Genomic DNA, 17,620 nt, shown 5'->3' on the forward strand with positions numbered 1-17,620 from the left:
TCCTCCATAGCCCCAGGTGTGTTAGATAGATTGTGAGCCCACCGGGACAGATAGGGAAAATGCTTGAGTACCTGATTGTAAAACCGCTTAGAAAACCTTGATAGGCAGTATATAAAATCCTAATTTATATATATATAAAATCGGAGGTATGTATGTGTGTATGTATGTGTGTATGTGCCGCGATCACGCAAAAACGGCTTGACCGATTTGAACGAAATTTGGTATGCAGATCCCTCACTACCTGGGATGATAAGTTCTGAGGGTCTCGCGGCCCACCTGCACACATGGGCGGAGCTACAAACAGAACATCAGATTTCACCCATTCATGTCAATGGAAAAAATGTAAAAAGCTGCCATTCTCACAGTAATTCACAAACGGCTTGACCGATGTGAACGAAACTTGGTATGCAGATCCCTCACTACCTGGTGTGATAAGTTCTGGGGGTCTCACGGCCCACCTGCACACGTGGGCGGAGCTACAAACAGAACATCAGATTTCACCCATTCATGTCAATGGAAAAAATGTAAAAAGCTGCCATTCTCACAGTAATTCACAAATGGCTTGACCGATGTGAACGAAACTTGGTATGCTGATCCCTCACTACCTGGGGTGATATGTTCTGGGGGTCTCGCGGCCCACCTGCACACGTGGGCGGAGCTACAAATAGAACATCAGATTTCACCCATTCATGTCAATGGAAAAAATGTAAAAAGCTGCCATTCTCACAGTAATTCAAAAACGGCTTGACCGATTTGAACCTACCTTGGTATGTAGATCCCTCACTACCTGTGGTGATATGTTCTGGGGGTCTCGCAGCCCACCTGCACACGTGGGCGGAGCTACAAACAGAACATCAGATTTCACTCATTCATGTCAATGGAAAAAATGTAAAAAGCTGCCATTCTCACAGTAATTCCAACTACCTGGGGTGATATGTTCTGGGGGTCTCGCGGCCCACCTGCACACATGGGCGGAGCTACAAACAGAACATCAGATTTCACCCATTCATGTCAATGGAAAAAATGTAAAAAGCTGCCATTCTTACAGTAATTCCAACTACCTGGGGTGATATGTTCTGGGGGTCTCACGGCCCACCTGCACACGTGGGCGGAGCTACAAACAGAACATCAGATTTCACCCATTCATGTCAATGGAAAAAAAGTAAAAAGCTGCCATTCTCACAGTAATTCAAAAACGGCTTGACCGATTTGAACGAAACTTTGTATGCAGATCCCTCACTACCTGGGCTGATATGTTCTGGGGGTCTCGCGGCCCACCTGCACACGTGGGCGGAGCTACAAACAGAAAATCAGATATCACCCATTCATGTCAATGGAAAAAATGTAAAAAGCTGCCATTCTCACAGTAATTCAAAAACGGCTTGACCGATTTGAACGAAACTTGGTATGCAGATCCCTCACTACCTGGGGTGATATGTTCTGGGGGGTCTCGCGGCCCACCTGCACACGTGGGCGGAGCTACAAACATAAAATCAGATTTCACCCATTCATGTCAATGGAAAAAATGTAAAAAGCTGCCATTCTCACAGTAATTCAAAAACGGCTTGACCAATTTGAACGAAACTTGGTATGCAGATCCCTCACTACCTGGGGTGATATGTTCTGGGGGTCTTGCGGCCCACCTGCACACATGGGCGGAGCTACAAACAGAAAATCAGATTTCACCCATTCATGTCAATGGAAAAAATGTAAAAAGCTGCCATTCTCACAGTAATTCAAAAACGGCTTGACCGATTTGAACGAAACTTGGTATGCAGATCCCTCACTACCTGGGGTGATATGTTCTGGGGGTCTCGCGGCCCACCTGCACACGTGGGCGGAGCTACAAACAGAAAATCATATTTCACCCATTCATGTCAATGGAAAAAATGTAAAAAGCTGCCATTCTCACAATAATTCAAAAACGGCTTGACCGATTTGAACGAAACTTGGTATGCAGATCCCTCACTACCTGGGCTGATATGTTCTGGGGGTCTCTCGGCCCACAACTCTATGTTGCTTGCTCAAGGGTGGGTTCACCCAACAATTTATATGTTCTTGCTCCTGGAGGTGAAACTAAAAATGTTGTTTATAATCACGTTTTGCGTTAGTTGTATTGTATTCATTTTGTCAAATATTTCACATTATAATTTGAATATTGTACTTTTTATTAAGCTGTAAAAAAATAATTTCATTCACCACTATAAAGTATCTTTATTTGAATCCATTTACAGTGTTATTGCTATAATTAAATACCCGTGCAACGCCGGGGCATCAGCTAGTAAACTTAAAAAAACAAACAAACAAAAAAAAACTTTATTTTCTTTGATATTTCTGGGACATAGACCATAGAAGTCTACCTGGTACTGCTCTTTGGTTTCAACTACGAGTTACTGACAAAGCTCACTCCACCTTAACCAAACCATTTAACTGGGGAATCTGCTTTGGTTGCCAGGCAAGTTGGGTTGGGAAACAAGGAGAGCAACTTTACCAGTGGGTTGAGATGATTGTGGTGGGGGGGGGGGGGGGGTAGAGTGGGGTATGAACCCAAGTGAAATAGGAGTGGATTGAAAGGGGTTCATGCTCATGGATGCAAGTCATTGGGTTGGAAATTAGTGGGGATAGACTTGTTAAATATAGCTGTTATATTTGCATGTTTCCTGATTATATGTTTTGTTACTGGATTCATGTTTGACAGCTGGTATAAAGAAGAACTATATGTCAGATGGATATACTTCAAATAAAATTTAAATAGAGTTAAAAAGTTTTACCTGAAATCTGTTACTAAACTTTCAGTGTATTCTTATAACACAAATCAATTATTTTTTAAGGATGCTCAATTCAGCTTCTTGAATGCTTAACCAAGTCTGGTTTTCAAGATATGGACAGTACAGCTCTATGAAATGTATTTACATACAATTGTTCATTACTAGATAATTTATATTGGGGTCAATTTTATAAAGTGTGCCAAAGCACGGAGCCGCTTGCTGAACTGTTGAATCTCTGTATTCTGTTTTCTTTTGCTACACCTGGTTTGCCTAATTCTTGTATACTTTTCTCTGGATGAGATGTACTTGGAAGGAGGACCCTGGGGGGGGGTTTATTTACTTTGGGAAGGGTTGTGTTGGGATGGGGGGGGTTATCTGTGGGGACGGGTTTTGTTCTCTAAAATGCTGAGCTTGCTTGTACTTGGTTTGTTTCTTGTTTGATGGTTTTGTTGAGCTCAATAAAATATATTTGAACATAAAGTGTGCCAAAATGTAGACACCAAAATGCTAATTATGTAACAGCCTCTGAGCACCCAAATTCCATTATAGCAGTCCTGCACAACAACATACGGCTCCCGTGCCACATGCGGCGCAAAATGGCTCTCACTCCACTCTCCTGCAACTGCTCTTCCCTCCTAGTCTCACTTTAAAAGCGCCACTGCCGCTTTCGAGGACCAACAAACTAATTACGGCAGCCTGCAGAGCGAACCTAGCACACGCTCCCTCTGCTGTGGTCCCGCCCCTGACGTCAGAGAAGGGGCGGGACCATGGCAGAGGGAATGTGCTTCGGAGGCCAATGGCAGCCTGCTAGGTTCGCTCTGCAGGATGCCGTAATTAGCTTAGCAGCAAACCGTGGAAGATGACCTCTCTCACTGGGTGCAGGAAGCAGCAGAAGTACATAAGAACATAAGCAGTGCCTCTGCTGGGTCAGACCAGAGGTCCATCATGCCCAGCAGTCCGCTCACACGGTGGCCCATCAGGTCCAGGACCTGTATAGTAATCCTCTATCTATACCCTTCTATCCCCTTTTCCTTCAGGAAATTATCTAATCCCTTCTTGAACCCCAAAACCATACTCTGCCCTATCACACCCTCTGGAAGCGCATTCCAGGTGTCCACCAACCTTTGGGTGAAGAAGAACTTCCTAGCATTGGTTCTGAATCTGTCCCCTCTTAATTTTTCTGTATGCCCTCTCGTTCTTGTAGTTTCTGAAAGTTTGAAGAATCTGTCCCTCTCCACTTTCTCCATGCCCTCATTGATCTTGTAAGTCTCTATCATGTCCCCTCTAAGACTCCGCTTTTCCAGGGAAAAGAGCCCCAGTTTCTCTAATCTTTCAGCATATGAAAGGTTTTCCATACCTTTTATCAATCGTGTCGCTCTTTTCTGAACCCTCTCAAGTATCGCCATATCCTTCTTAAGGTACGGCGACCAATATTGGACGCAGTACTCCTGATGCGGGCGCACCATCGCCTGATACAACGGCAGGATAACTTCTTTCATTCTGGTTGTAATACCTTTCTTGATAATACCTAGCATTCTATTCACCTTCTTAGAGGCTGCAGCGCATTGTGCCGATGGCTTCATTGTGTTTTCCACTATTACCCCCAAGTCCTTTTCTTGGGTACTTTCATCCATTACCAACCCTCCCATCGTATAGCCGTACTTCGGATTTCTGTTTCCTACATGCAAGACTTTACATTTCTCTACATTAGACTTCATCTGCCATCTTGTCGCCCCCTCTCCTAGTTTGTTCAGGTCCCTTTGTAAATCCTCGCAGTCCTCTTTAGTCCTAACTCCACTAAATACATTACATTACGTTACATTAGGGATTTCTATTCCACCATTACCTTGCAGTTCAAGGCGGATTACAAAAGAATTATCAAGGAAGTATTACAACAAGATCTTACCAAAAAAGAGATTTGGACATTTTCAAAGAGAGTAAGAAATGAGTTTGGTTATTTGTTTAGGGTTATTGGCTTTAGTGAGAGGTGGTGTTTGAAACTTGCGGTGGTGTTTCTTTTTTCAGGGATTTCTTGAAGAGTATAGTCTTTATTTCTTTTCTAAATGCTTTATAGTCTAGGGATGCTGTCAGTAGATTGGTGATTTGGTTGTTTAGTTTGGCTGCTTGAGTGGCTAGGAGGCCATCGTATAGTTTTTTTCCGTTTGACCTCCTTAATTGGGGGTATGAGAATGGGGTGTGAGTTTTCCTATGTCTGGTTGATGTGTTGTGGATGAAGTGGTTGTTCAGGTAGTTTGGACTGTCTTCGTATAAAGTCTTAAATAGTAGACAGTAGAATTTAAATTGTATTCTTGCTGGGATTGGGAGCCAGTGCGATTTGAGATATGCTTCAGTAATGTGGTCATGTTTCTTCAAAGAGTAGATGAGTTTTAGTACTGTGTTTTAGTACTAGTTTGTAGTTGTTTTGTTATAGTTGCAGGGCAGGGGAGATAGAGAATATTACAGTAGTCAAGTAGGCCTAGTATTAGGGACTGAACTATGAGCTGGAATTGTGTTTTCTCAAAGTAAGGCCCCACCTGTCGCGACAGCCCCAGGACACCGGGGGAGGGGGAATCAGAGAGAGAGAGACAGAAAAGGACCTTGAGGTGGGGGCGGGAAAATAGACTTGAAGACAGGGAAAGGCTGGGTAGATGCTGGACTAGAGGAGGTAGAGAGGAGAAACATCCTGAACCGAGGAGAGAGAGATGCCAGGCCCTGGGGAGGGGGACAACAAAGAGAGTGAGAAAGACAGAAAAACCTGGATCAAAGGTGTGAGGACTCAAAATGTAAGCAGAAGGAAGATAGGAAAAACCTGAAACAAAGGGGAGGCAGAAGAGAGGGGGCCAGATGTTGGACTTGGGGGAAGAGGGAGAATGCAGAGAGGTAGAAAGATTCTGGACCAGAGAGGGAGGGAGGAAAAAGAGACAGAGAAAGACTTGGAAGAAAGGAGAACAAATGCTGGAGGGGGTGGGGGGATTGTAAGCAGAAGACAGGACCAAAGATGAAAGACAGGAGGCAGATGCTGGACTGTGGGAGAAACCCTGAGGAAGAACAGAAAGATGGAAGATCATAACAGAGGAGGGAGAGAGAGAGGGAGACCTGGAATAAAGGTTGTGGTAAGTATAAAGGAGAACCGACACTGGATCTGGGGAGGGTAAGCAGAGGGAAAAGAGACAGAGACCTGGAACCAAAGGGGATGGGGCTGGATTGTGAAAGAAATGTTGGATGCACAGTCAGAAGGAAGTCCAACCAGAAACTAATTAAATCACCAGACAAGTGGCACGCGCCCACGCAGCAGTACGCTTGTGCGCCACTGACCCCAACATTCCAGTAATCAGCATCCCCAACTATGGTAATGTATGAAACAGAACTCTTCTATCCAGCCCAGATATATCACAACATCTAACACTGAAGGGTACTGGATAAATAATTTTATTATAGTTTTCTTATATATATCTCAAGGAAGCCTCAGCCCCACCACTCCACCGCTGTATAATCTCGCAACCGCTGGAAGCATTACGTGGTGCCTCATCATTGGCCGTCCTGTTTAATGTGCTTAGAATAATTATGAAAATTTATATGTGTTCAATAAATATATAAGAATATAAAGTGCTTAGTACTTAGCTTTAAATCAGCTTAAAATTTGTTTCCTGGTCAGCTGGTAATCAGCAGGCAGCCATCCAGCGAAGCACCAGCTACTGGCACAATTAGGAAGTGTCACAGGCCCAGGCATTAGTGCACTTGTGCACCGTGGGCCCCAACAAGCAGTAGGCAGCCGTCCACCAACCTCCACAATTTAAAGGTACTGCTGGGGAGCTGGGATGGAATTTAAAGGTGCTGGGGGTATGTAAAAGTGATGATTGATTGGGGGTCTGGGACAGAATTTAAAGGTGTCAGGTATATATTAGTATACAATTTGGTTCAGAATGGAGTTTTTTCTTATTTTCCTTCTCTAAATCTGGGATGCGTCTTATGGAGTGAAAAATACAGTAAATAATTTATTTAAAACACATACCTGGAGTACATGTCACTGCATCCTTCATCTGTTTGGTTTTTGTTGTAACCTGTTACAGAAGAAATAAAACAGGCATATATCTTCAAAAGCATATTACCAATTGCCATTTGCTAATTTATTTTTCTACAGAATGTATAAGCTACATAGTTTGACAAAAAAGGGGCTTAATTACTAAACCTGTGCAATTTTGGCTGTATTTTTGTGGCAGGAAAATACGTGTATTTCCAGCTGTGGTAATGGGCAATTATGGTTCAAGACCACCATCTATGAAAAGTCTTCACCTAAATTGCTGAAAGAGCCTAAAGCAGTATTTGCAGAAATCTTACTGGAGGGGCGACTTCATGATTGGGAGCATGGGTGAGGACTGACCCACACATGATCTTTAGAGAACTAGGCCTGGACAAAATATCCCCTTTTCTTCCTATGGTATATATTGATGGCAGTAGTCTGTATGAAGGAGGCAGGTAACTAGAAGGTTTTGCAATTATAGAGTTAATTCTGATTTATTGTTAACCACTTTGATCATTGTTTTTGTAATTGTATATATTAAGCTTTAATTAAACATAAACAAAACATACAACAGGACTCAGACAACCATGTGAATCTACAGAGACAATATTCCTGTGGGTCAGCATCTTGCATAGTACTGTGAGTTGGTTGCTTTGATAGTCTCTCTGCTGCACTACCAGGAATCCCAACCAGAAATACAGATCATTTTAGATTCTGATTATATGTTTAGAAGTGCTATTGCATTGCTGCCTTGGTGGTTAGCTAATACCTTCAAAGCCACAGATGGTTCCCACTGTAAAAAAAAAATCATCACTGTGACCTAAGGTACAAGAATTAAGTAAGAAGTTTCAGAGTGTGCACTTAAAGTGAAAGTACAAAGAAAGAAAGGCCCTTTAGTAAAAAGTAAACATTAGGCGACTTACTAGCCAAAGAGGCATGACATGTAGCCCCATATGGTATAAGCAGATTCTTATGGTTCCCATTATCACACATTCCACAGATTATGATCAGGTGGTACTGCCAGACTATTTCATAACTGCAGAAAAATTATTCTGAGCTTTCCAATTTGAGGAAGCTAGTGCAAGACTCCCCAGATAACATATACCAGTTCACACCCTTTATCACACTATTCTATGTGCAAAAAGGGAGGAAGGTTTGGTTATAGCTACTGCTGAACTCAAGTAAAGAATGGATGCATTGGATTCACGATACAAGTTCTATGGGACACCCCAAAATTGATCAAATGCTGTCTATCCTGAATATGTTGGTATAGTGGCCAGAAATGAAACATGACAAACAAGATCATGTTTCCTCCTGTGTAATCTGTGCCTCATTTGGGAGACAACCTAAAAAGGGAAGAGGATGGTTAATGAGCGTACCTCCACATAGCCCATTTGAGAGACTGCAAATAGATCATGTGAGTCCTCTACCTTTATCAGCTAGAAAAAATACATTTTTACTCACTATGGTTGATTCCTTTTCTCATTGGGTAGAAGCACTCCCAGAACCAGATCAAACTGCAAGGACCACAACTGAAGTCCTAACTATGCAATTTTTTTACATGCTGGGGAATTCCTAAGACTATTGAGTCTGATAATGGTTCCACTTTTGTTTCTCAGCTCATCAAGGAATTGATAGGAGTTTCTAGCACAGAAAAGCAATTACACATCTCTTACCACCCACAGCCAGTAGGTAAGATAGAAAGAATGAATCAAACTATTAAGGGCCCTCTTATCCCTGTGCTCAATTTGACTGGGATAAATAGACTAGGTACTCACTTTGATCCTTGCGCTTATCAGAGTTTATGTTTGTAAGTTCACAGATTTTGCACCGTATGAAGCCTTAATGGAAAGGCCAATGCCATGAAGGGCTGCTGCATCCCTTTCTTCCAGAGGACCAGACAGTAATTCTTGCCAATGAGTGGATGAAATCCAAAAGAAATGCAGACTATTATGCTGGCTAACACATTAAAGTCTAGGGATTATTTGCAGAAGGTATGTGCAAAAGGCTCTGATTTAAGGACCCTCAAGGTCAGGAGTAAGATCATGCTACTGAACCCCAGACCAAACCTCCCGTTTGGAAGAGTAAAGTGGGATGGACCGTATTTAGTTACTAATGCCCTAGGTCCAAGCCTATACCAGATAACCAGCAGTATTGGAAACACATCACTCAGTTAAAACCATATGGGTAATGTGTATTTATCAGTCTCTGCTTTCAGATATCACCTAAATACTGTATAGCACAGACAGATGCTTTCTGAAGAAAAGTCACTTGGGGGATGGAAATATTATCCAAATATGCATGATTGGTTGGGCTAACTCCACAGATAGGCAGGGCAGGATTAATTCTTTGGTGGGCCCTAGACAATCAGGTCCACTGAGCCCCCTGGCCTTGCCTCTCCATGCCTTGCCCACATCTCCATTTATTTACCTGCTTCCTTGCTTATTTACTTCTTTGTTTACTTCCACTTGATTTATTTTTTTCTCTTTATTTTAGACAATGAGATTCAGCCCCAAGCAGCATGAGATTCTCGAGAATCTTATGTTGCGGGCAGGGCCTGATTAACATGATATTGGGCCCTAGGCAGACATATATTTGTGGGTCCCACTATCAAGGACTCCCTCCACTATCATTTCACCTGTCAAAATGTAGCGTTGGGCCGGAAACACTCTAACAGGCTGCTTTGGCCTTGTCTGCCCGTGAACTCTGTTGCGTTACTGATGACGTCATCAGTTACGTGGCAGCGTTCGCAGGCAGACCGAAGCAGCCTGTTAGAGTGCTGCCGGCTTGATACTGCTTAGGGAGGTAAGTAGGGCTCGCAGCTGGGTTCCGATGGGAGGGAGGGAAGGATGGGGATTCGGCTACGTGGCAGGTACTCAGGGGGGAGGGAGTGCTTGCTCAAGGGTCCTGCTGCACAAGGGATGGGAGAGAGGGAGGGAAGAGAAGCTGGACAAGGGTCCTGCTGCACGAGGGATGAGGGAAGCTGGGCAAGGGTCCTGCTACATGAGGGATGGGAGGGAAGGGAAGAAAGATGCTGCACATGTGGGAGAGAGAAAGGAAAGAGGAAGAATTGGCGTGAAGGAGAGGAAGGGAGAGATGATCATGTACATACACCGAAAATAAGACCTAGTGCCTTTTTTGGGTCTAAAATTAACATAAGACATTCTTATTTTCGGGGAAACATGGTACCAATAAAAAGGTGATTTCAAAAGCATATAAGACATTCATACTAAATTTCTTGTATGTTAGTTATAGATCTTCAGATGGCTGTCAGAATATATAACTCTGTGATGATACAGTTCAAATTCTCATAGATCCATTTTTTTTGTATGCAAATGCATGGATTTTCTTCAATCTTCTTATAAATCACAATAGTGTACAATAATTATGTGAAACTTATCTTTGTGCGAAATATTGACTCATAGTTTACTCTCTTCTTCAGGATCAAGGTGCTGCATTACAAATACATAACTGCAACAACAGACGCTCTGTGAGCATAAAATGATGTCAAATTTCTAATATTTAGAAATCTATTTTGAAAAGCTACATTGAAAAAAATTTCTTTAATCAGAAATCAGTATGAAATAGAATCAATATAGGAAAAAAAACCAACACTGGTGTAGAATAGGCTCTCAGTAGAGGTGGTGGAGTCAAAAACGATGTCTAAATTCAAGAATGTATGGGACAGGCACATGGGATCTCTTAGGGAGAGGAGATAATGGATACTGTGGATAGGCAGACTGGATGAGCCTTTATCTGCCATCATATTTCTATGTTTCTATGATATATCATCTTACTGGTATTTACCAAAGAACATGCTCTTCAACATGGCCGTGGTGATCCCCAGCCATTTCTCTTTAAATACATCAGCTCATTTTATGGTACACAATACTCAATTAAATAAATAAATATAGGGATATAAATATATATATATTTCAATTGTGATAATAACTTAAATAACTATATTCATATCACAATATTAAAATAATTAATTTATTAATTTAAATAGTGCTCAGACCCACAACCTTAGTGTTCTAGTGTAGAAACACACACCAGTTGCCATCAGACCATCATAGCACTATTGATGTCTGTACCACCATATAACAATCCAACATCCATTTGCTATAAAATAAGCTTATCTTTTGTGGTGGTTACTACTTCTCCGATGGTCACTTAATGAGCAGCTGGTGTCATAAAGTGCTTGTGCAAATACTAATAAGTAATAACTTCTGGAAGCCAAAAATTACAAATAAATAGCACAAGCACAAGCATTTTATGACACCAGCTGCTCATTAAGTGACCATCGGAGAAGTAGTAACCACCACAAAAGATAAGCTTATTTTATAGCAAATGGATGTTGGATTGTTATATGGTGGTACAGACATCAATAGTGCTATGATGGTCTGATGGCAACTGGTGTGTGTTTCTACACTAGAACACTAAGGTTGTGGGTCTGAGCACTATTTAAATTAATAAATTAATTCTTTTAATATTGTGATATGAATATAGTTACACAATACTCAATGACATAGAAAATACTTCCCTACATTGAGATTGCTAAACCAGTGATATCCACTCTAGCTCCTCATTCAACCCCACAGGTGCAAGAGTGTTCAAGTGAAATATCTAGTGCTGTTCTTTTATATTCAATATTACCTCCCTCCTACCCTACTTTTACAACCTCTATAATTTGCCATCTAATGTCATTTAATGTGTGATCTATCAGTTGCCAATGGTGTACCAAAGGAACTGTATCGTTTTCTGCATGAACGCTTGATTTATGCTCATTTAAACAAATCTTGATGGAACGAATAGTGTGCCCAACAAATAACTTTTCAACATTGTATTAAATATATACAGTAACATGAGTAGTGTGTCAGTCTGTAACTTCTTGGGCATAATATATACTCCTAGTATAAGGGTGCTGTTAACTTGCACCAATGATCGTGAGAGCGCACCACTACTCCTTTTACATGTAATATGATGGCCATTGATCATTTTTCATTGTATAGGTTAGATGTTGGAATTAACCATTTCACCTATATTTTTAGATCGTTGATAAGAGAACATCAGTTTTTCTAGATAATCATGACATGTAAGTCAAGCCACATGCCAATGTTGAAGTATAATTTGATTAATCTGGGTTGAGGGATGAGTATAGTTCTGGACAAAAATCAAACTTGATTGCAGGTTGTCTTACTTATAGTCAAGTACGGTAATAGATCTCTTTGGACAAATTTTGCATGTAAGTATACCATGTTGGTAAAATCTATTTTTCATCTCTTTTGCTCGACTCTGAAATTCATCCATTTCTAAGCTGTAATTCATCCATTTCTAAGCTGTAAAAATTGGCTTAAAGGTAAAGTTTTCCTCAACAGATATGGTGAAAAAACTATGAAGTCTTAACAAGATATTTCTATTTGTCATCTTTCCAAATAATGTAGAAGCTAAAATTTCATCATTCTTGGCTATATGCAAATCCCCAAAATTTATACTATTAGCATTCATAGTTGCTGAAAATTGAATGCATGGGTCTATTGTATTTAGCCATCTTAAGAACTAATCTAAATTATTTGCTGATGAAATCCATATGACGAAAACGTCTTCAAGGAATCCCTTCCATAAGATTACAAAGCTGAACAACTGAAAAAGATATATATATTTTTTTCTTCTAACTTTGGCATGTACAAGGTAACCAACGAAGGGCTATACCATGCGTTTGGTGGAAGAAGTCTCCATTATTAATAATAATAATAATAATAACTTTATTCTTATATACCGCCAACAATCTTGCGACTTCTAGGCGGTTTACAATGAAGAGAAACTGTACAGACAGCGAATTACAGAGTATAGCATTGAACATCAAGTGATAGTAACAGGAGAGTTACAGGGCTGTGTATTACATGGTTTCACAATGAGTAGCATTATATAGTCGACGATATTCAGAGCATAAATAGGAGAAGAGAAAGGAGATTGCGCTTTGAGTTACAAAGGTGCAAGGCTGCGAAGGTGAAAAAGATAACATAAGATGTTGATGAGAAGTAAGTTGTTAACTTGGTACATTTGAATGAAGGACGGGCACCAGTGGGAAAAATTGGTAACAATTAAAGATAGAAATTTTGGCAGAAGAGGGTAGACGGACTCCTTGGGATGGGAGGAGGCTCCGATTTTAGGGGAGAAGTCTGGTTAGGTTATAAATTTCTTAAACAATGTGGTTTTTAGTTCTTTCCTAAAGATACTATATGATTCTCTGGCGGCATAAGTAAAGTAGCCTGTCCAAGTTTGCAGTCTACCTGCTTGGAATTTGAATGTTCTATCAAAGAAGGTGCGATATCTACAGCCTAAACCAGAAGCAGCTTCTATAAAGGACCAAATCAGCTAGTTTTAACAAAAGTGATGTATTAATTATACAATGGTTGCTTCATTTGGAAAAAATATCTTGTTTTTTTTCTGCTGGAATTATGGTATACAAGGCTCCCATCTAATGTCACTAACAACCAATGAACATTAACTCCTTGTACTTTAGATAGCATCTGAGGCATGTGTGTAGTATCTTTAACATAAGATTTGATCTTATTAATTTCTTCTTGTAAAAAAATACCCAAACATTTAGACTGGTTCTAGCATTGAATTTTTCATAGACACAATTGGTTGACCGGGAGGCTGATTAAGGGCTCATTTTACAAAGGTGCACTAGTGTTTCTAACGCAGGCACCAGATTAGCGCGCACTAGTCAAAAATCTACCGTCTGCTCAAAAGGAGGCAGTAGCGTCTAGCGCACGCGGCAATTTAGCACACGCTATTCCACGTGCTAAGGCTCTAGCGCGCCTTTGTAAAAGGAGCCCCAAGTCTTTTATGTATTTTTGCAAGAAAATAGATTTGGATGTTGTTCTTTTAATAAAATCTGCCTCTCTGGTAGTTAGCGTTTTGTTTTTCAGCACCTGTGCTATTACTTGGGCGAGTTCCTTTCTGATATCGGTAGGGAGTGTTTACTAAAAGTTTATAACGGGTGTCATTCAATTGTCAATATGCTTCATGGAGACAAGCTTCCTGAGACTGAACCACAATCACTCCCCCTTTATCCGTTCATGTTATTAAAGAAGGATCATAGTGTAGATCTTGCATAGTTCTCCATTCAGTTTAGGATATATTAAACTATTTCCTCGATTTCATAAAGCTTTGGAGATCATTTAAAATTAAAGCTCTAAAAGCAAGTAAATTGGAATGAAGCAGTCCTGGCGGAGACCATCTTGACTTGGATGTAACTATAGAAGTATCATTTCATATCGATGTTCCAAGATATATATCTTCAGTTATAGTTTCCGCAAGAACCTATATGTAGCTATTCTAGTATCGAACAAAATAGATCTAAATTTAAAACTGATAGTTGTTCCTTTGCAAGTATTTTTTCAGAAAGATTCATTACCGACAATAATTCCTCTGCTGAGAGCAAGTTTGTGGCCTATGTGTTTCTTGAGTATTCTCCTGAAATTCCACTTGACATGTCCCTGCTGTTTGGCCTTGCTGTCTGCATGATAAAAACGCTTGCTGTGCTCTCTCCGATTGTAATGTCCCTTCTTCACTGCTAGAAACAGTGTCTGTGGCTAACTGATCATCTTCAAAAGGTTTCTTATTGACAATTGGAGTCTTTTTAAAAAATCCCGTATATATTTGCTTCTGCATGTAATCTCTTTCGTCTCTTACATTTATCTTCACTTGTTTCACTGATTTCTTATATGTATCCAATACTTTCTAGAGATCACCCTGCCACTTTTCAAATTCAACATCATCATGAGATTATCTCATAGCTGATGTCAAGGACTCAATACTTGCTTTTAATTCCTGCTCTACTAGTTCATTAGTTGAGGTGACCATTGGTGAATCAGTCTTGACACAACCTACTGCATTAATTTATTATGCTCTTTATCTGTCCGCTATGCTTTATAATCTTACTTTCATTGTTATGTAATCTTATGTAATCCAGTTAATTTAGAGTTGTGGCTCCCAGACACAGAAGAGCTAGAAAAGGGTCTACCTTTCTCCAACATGGAAAGAAATCTCTTATGTCCCAGAAAACTATCTTCAGGATTAGAGTTTAAGAACACCAGCAGCATCTCTACTGTTCTTGCCTTACACATTGGAAGAGTGAAAGGAACAAATTCTACAGGCACAGTGATAGAAATAAGATGTATGAACATCTATATATGCACATCAAAGTGAACATAAAGAAATAAGCTGTTGCATTGCCAGAAAAGGCCTTGCAATAAATAGAATTGTATCCTATGAGAGGACCTTTACTACTAAATGTAAAACTACCAAAGAAATTAATGGCAGACATCAGGAACAGACCTAATAGGCTCTTGAAAACATTTTTTTGTTTAGGCAGGTGTTCCCTTAATATGAAACAGGTGGGTATATAAAAATGGTTTAAGCAGAGAGGGCTATTTGTAATTTTAGTGGGATTTTATTCTTTTTATGGCATGTTTTACGTTAACTATGCAATTGATATTTTATTGTTACTCACTATGAGCATTTTGTGGAGACACAGTTAAGAAAAGTAAATAAATATCAGATCAGATGGATTCCTTTGGGTGCCTAGATAATTGAATTAAGTGCTGTGGCTGAACGTGGTGCACTCAGATTTTGAAAAAGCTTTTGATTCTGCCCTGTCCTGCACAGGAAGTTCTTAAGTGAACGCTCTGCACAAAGGTAATGATATATTGAATTAATTTATTGCCCTTTTGAAGAAATCCTTTCAAGGTAGTCTACAAGAACATTTCGAACAGAAATTCAGCAGAAAAAAAATATTAAAACAGTACATATTGCATAACATGCTACTTCTTGACACAAACAATAAAGCATCTTACTAAACAGCATAAGGAGTAAGTGAAGGTGGAACATATAGACAGATAAGATAGTAAAAAGAGCTAGAGTAAAGAGGACTAATTTACAGAAAGTTGCATATGGATTAAATTAAAAAATGGGTGAAGGATAAACAATAAAATATGGTGTTAAATGAAGTGTCTCAGAGATTCAGCCTGTTCTTTGTCTCCTAACCATACCAAGGTATCACAAAATTTGTCCTTTACAGATGAAAATAAGATCCACAATGGTCAAGGCAAAGAAAGCAGATGGAATGATAAATGGTTAAACTTAAGAGTAGTCAAGTCTTGGCAGCTATATTCAAAATACTGCAAATGTATTTATTAAAATTACAAAGACTTCTTTCCCAGCCTTGAAAAGGCCACTGAAGCTGTGCATAAAAATTAAAAATACAATCAAATGATACATAATCAATGCATTTGGGGCAAAGATTCAAAACAGCTCCTTGTGCCACCCTGCCTGTTCACCTATGCATCAGCCTTGGTGATGTCGGAGAACACTCTTACATTCTTTTTCCCTCCAGAGCCTTTTAAGGCCAGCCGAATGGCTTGAAGTTCCAGATGGATTATGGGAGTACTTCCTCTGAAGGGGAGTCCACTGGCATGAACTGAGCAGTCCCCTGCAATGAGCTCCTCAGCCGAGGAGACTGGCAATGGTTGTGAGTTATCCAGTCTGAGATTCAAAGAGGCATGCCTTTTGACAAGGACACATCCTCCAGCCACCAGCATAGTCTGATCCTTGCAGCCCCTATCCAAGGGAGCTGCAGCAGAAGAGGACATCTCTGCAGAGACCACCGGGACAGAAGCAAGTTCTGAAGAGGTCGTATCTGGGCCCTAGCCCAGGAGACAACCTCCAGCGTAGCTTCTATAGAACCCAGCACCTGAAGGTAATACCAAGCAGTTGGAGTCTACATTTCCAAGAGAGACAGAGTTTGCTCTGGAGTTTCTGTTTGTGTGGCTTGGGAAAAAACCCTTGGCTGCAAACCATGCCGAAGAGAATGCCCAGGTACTCCAGACTCTGGGTTGGATCCAGATGGCTCTTCCTAAAGATGAGAATCCAGCCCATTATTTGTTGCACTGTCAGCTCACACTCCTGTTTGGATGAGGCTCTGACTAGCTAGTCATCCAGATAGGGGTGAACTTGAGTCCCCTTGCGCCAAAGGGAAGCTGCAACCACCACCATAACCTTGGTGAAAGTGTGGGGGGGCTGTCATCAGGTCAAACGGAAGAGCCGTAAACGGAAAATGCTGCTAAAGTACATGGAACTGCAGACATCTTCTGTGGTCTGGAAAGATGGGTATGTGTAGATATTTGTATTTATTTATTTATACCCCGCCTTTTCTCAAGGCGTGGTCACAATAGAATATATGCACAAGGAACTTGGAGGCTGAGTGGATGGCTGGCTGATGACTGAGCTCCCTCCTCTGAGCATCAATAAAGAACTTCAAAGATATAATTTTTAATCGATTGGGAAATATATATAAATATGACTTCAAACAAACAAAAGATACAAGAAATTCTAGGCAAAATCTTTGGGAAAGAACAAAGGCTAAAGGAAGACCCACATACATCTAGTGGAAGTTCACTACCTATGGATACATTAGATGTTATAGAAGTTATGGAAAAAAATCAACTTGTCTTTGATGGGGATGAGGAAAGAAATGAACAACATGAACAGCAAATTAGATATAATAACCAAACAGGATCGACCAAAATGGAAAATAGAGTAGAAAAGATAGAACATATACAACAAGAAAATAAAGAGGATCATAAAATATTACAAGAAATGAAAAAGAAGCTGACTGATCTTGAAAACAGAATTTAAGAATAATAGGTTTAAAAGAAGGTTTTGAGGGGAAAAATATGATTTCTTTTCTAGAAGAAATTTTACCAAAAATTCTTCCACTCAAATTAAAAACACCTATAGAAATTGAAAAAGCACATAGAAC

General features: G+C 40.3%; 1 protein-coding gene across 1 annotated transcript in view; it reads right to left on the bottom strand.

The window, feature by feature from the left end:
• The window catches only part of DNAJC1 (DnaJ heat shock protein family (Hsp40) member C1), a 327,684-nt gene that overhangs the window by 20,501 nt on the left and 289,563 nt on the right, over positions 1–17,620 (bottom strand). Inside the window, exon 10 of the mRNA XM_033931327.1 lies at positions 6,781–6,829. Coding sequence (XP_033787218.1) covers positions 6,781–6,829 — 49 coding nt within the window. The remainder of the gene's footprint in view (positions 1–6,780; positions 6,830–17,620) is intronic.

The sequence above is a fragment of the Geotrypetes seraphini genome, chromosome 2, assembly GCF_902459505.1.
Source record: "Geotrypetes seraphini chromosome 2, aGeoSer1.1, whole genome shotgun sequence".
Classification (NCBI taxonomy): Eukaryota; Metazoa; Chordata; class Amphibia; order Gymnophiona; family Dermophiidae; genus Geotrypetes; species Geotrypetes seraphini.